This window comes from Cricetulus griseus, chromosome 6, assembly GCF_003668045.3.
Source record: "Cricetulus griseus strain 17A/GY chromosome 6, alternate assembly CriGri-PICRH-1.0, whole genome shotgun sequence".
NCBI classification, from domain to species: Eukaryota; Metazoa; Chordata; class Mammalia; order Rodentia; family Cricetidae; genus Cricetulus; species Cricetulus griseus.
The window spans coordinates 87,133,864-87,136,359 of NC_048599.1; the positions used below are offsets into that span (position 1 = coordinate 87,133,864).

Genomic DNA, 2,496 nt, shown 5'->3' on the forward strand with positions numbered 1-2,496 from the left:
TTGGCCAAGACCAATTTCATGGCAAGGGAGCCTACTTGAGATTGAAATGTAGCCAAATGACTTCTGTCCATATTATTCAGCACTGACCTACGTTCTTCTTACAAATGTGAATCTTTTCTGTACAATATCAATGAGATAACTGGAGTAATTATATGATCACTGCATTTATTCTATCCTGATTATCAGTGATTAGAATTTCTTCAAAAACAGTAATGTTTGTGTGATTATGCATAAATGAAAAGAAAAAAATGTTAGCCAAGTGAAAAACGGTGAAGTTGCATTACTTGTCATTTAGACAGTTTGGAAAGATTGTGAAATCATTTCATCTAGTCCTTTTTCTTTATGTGCAAATTGTGACATATTAGAAAATGACCCACACTCATGACTTTCTATCTAAAGAATTGGCTTTTCCCTTTAAAAACACTTTCATGGATGTGTATACTGATTTCTTCTTGAACACTTTGTACCCAAGAAGTTAATCCTTAAAACTAATAATAGTATCCTCTACCCTAGGTCTCAGTTTTTTGTTTTCTCTTGTTTTATTATCTATGCCATTCAAGAGCATGAGAAACTAACTGTTGGTAAATAAGCTGATGTTATCATGGGTTAGAAGATTTCTGAGCTATTTGAATTTAGTAAAATCAAGAATATGTAGTCAAAATTGTGTTTCCTGAGAAGTCTCATGAGAACCAGTTGAAATAATTTCCATAGAAAAAGTGTTCAAAATGCTTTTGTAGTTACTTGATCCAGTTTCAAGCCAATTCTCTTAAAATTCCATGAGAGCTCCATGTAGACTGAATGTCATTTGAGAAGTGCAAATCATAAGCTTAAATGTTACAAAATCATCACAATGAGCATTAAGCTCCTGGTGACCAAGATCAGATTTTGAAGATAGGCTTATCAGGCAAAATGAATTATAAAAATGCTTCTGATTTATTTGATATAATGAAGCTTCATAAATAACCGTAGAAACCAGATTTCTGAAAAGTAAACCTTATTTTTCTGTCATTACTGGTGGCAATGATGATTCAATGTGTTTTAATTAGGTCAACTTCAGGGATGACAATAATACATAGAAACAAGGAGGTCATGAGAAACTGGGTACCACTTGTAGTATTAATAAAATAATCATAGAAGAAATAGAATTATCAGTAGAAATTCTGCTTGGTTTCATAGAAGCAGAACTCAATAACTACTAAATATCTACTGCAGGTTCATCATTGTAGAAGAAAATGATGATGATATTATCCATGTCATAATGAAATGATGTTAACAACATTACAGAAAGTGTTATTCTCATGAAATATCATCTTTGACACAAGTTCTATGAAAAGGTCAATGGGAGAGAGCAACAATGTGACAGAATTTGTCCTAATGGGACTCACTCAAGATCCTACTGGGCAAAAAATATTATTTGTCATGTTTTTATTTATCTACATTGTGACACTAATGGGAAACCTGCTTATTGTGGTGACAGTGATAGGGAGCCCCTCCTTGGGCTCCCCAATGTATTTCTTCCTTGCTTGTCTTTCATTCCTGGACATTGTTTATTCTACTTCCATTTCACCCAAGTTGATTATGGACTTAGTATGTGATAAAAAGACCATCTCTTTCACAGCTTGCATGAGTCAGCTCTTTATAGAGCATTTATTTGGTGGTACTGAGATTGTCATTCTTGTGGTAATGGCCTATGATCGCTATGTGGCCATCTGTAAACCACTGCACTATTTGACCATCATGAATCAACGTATTTGTATCATCTTGCTGGTATTTTCCTGGCTTGGAGGCTTTACACACTCCATGATTCAAATTGTCATTGTTTTCAACCTTCCTTTCTGTGGTCCCAATGTAATTGACCACTTTATGTGTGACATGTCTCCATTATTGGGACTTGTGTGTACTGATACCTACTTAATTGGTCTCACTCTCATTGCCAATGGTGGAGCCATGTGCATTATTGTCTTTATACTTCTCATATTGTCCTATGGAATCATCCTAAGATCTCTCAAGAATCACAGTCAGGAAGGGAGGCGAAAAGCCCTGTCGACCTGCAGCTCCCACATCATGGTGGTTGTCCTCTTCTTTGTTCCCTGTATTTTTATGTATGCCAGACCCATTTATAACTTTTCTGTTGACAAATTCATTACTGTATTTTATACAGTTTTCACTCCTATGCTAAATCCTTTAATATACACTCTGAGAAATTCAGAGATGAAAAACTGTATGGAAAAACTCTGGTGTAAAATGTTAACTACAGATAGAATAAAATTGTCTTCTCACTGAACTTGTAACTAACTATACATGAACAATCAGTCAAAAGTCTTGTGAAAGACAATATCAAAGAATTACAGAAAACTTACTCCTGGGAAAATAAGGATTTGCCTCTCCCAGGGATAGTTTCCTTGTTGGTTGTCCAGTGCACAGTGGTTACTCCTGAAACCATATACATACAAACATCATTTACATATTTTATGTATGCATATACATTTATACACA

At 34.6% G+C, this 2,496-nt stretch overlaps 1 protein-coding gene across 1 annotated transcript; it reads left to right on the forward strand.

Annotated features, from left to right (window-relative positions):
• The first annotated feature begins 1,338 nt into the window (after window positions 1-1,338).
• On the forward strand, window positions 1,339-2,283 carry LOC100757997 (olfactory receptor 4A5-like). The gene has a single exon (XM_027421072.1). The coding sequence runs from the start codon at window positions 1,339-1,341 to the stop codon at window positions 2,281-2,283; it is 945 nt and encodes a 314-aa protein (XP_027276873.1).
• The last annotated feature ends 213 nt before the right edge of the window (window positions 2,284-2,496 follow it).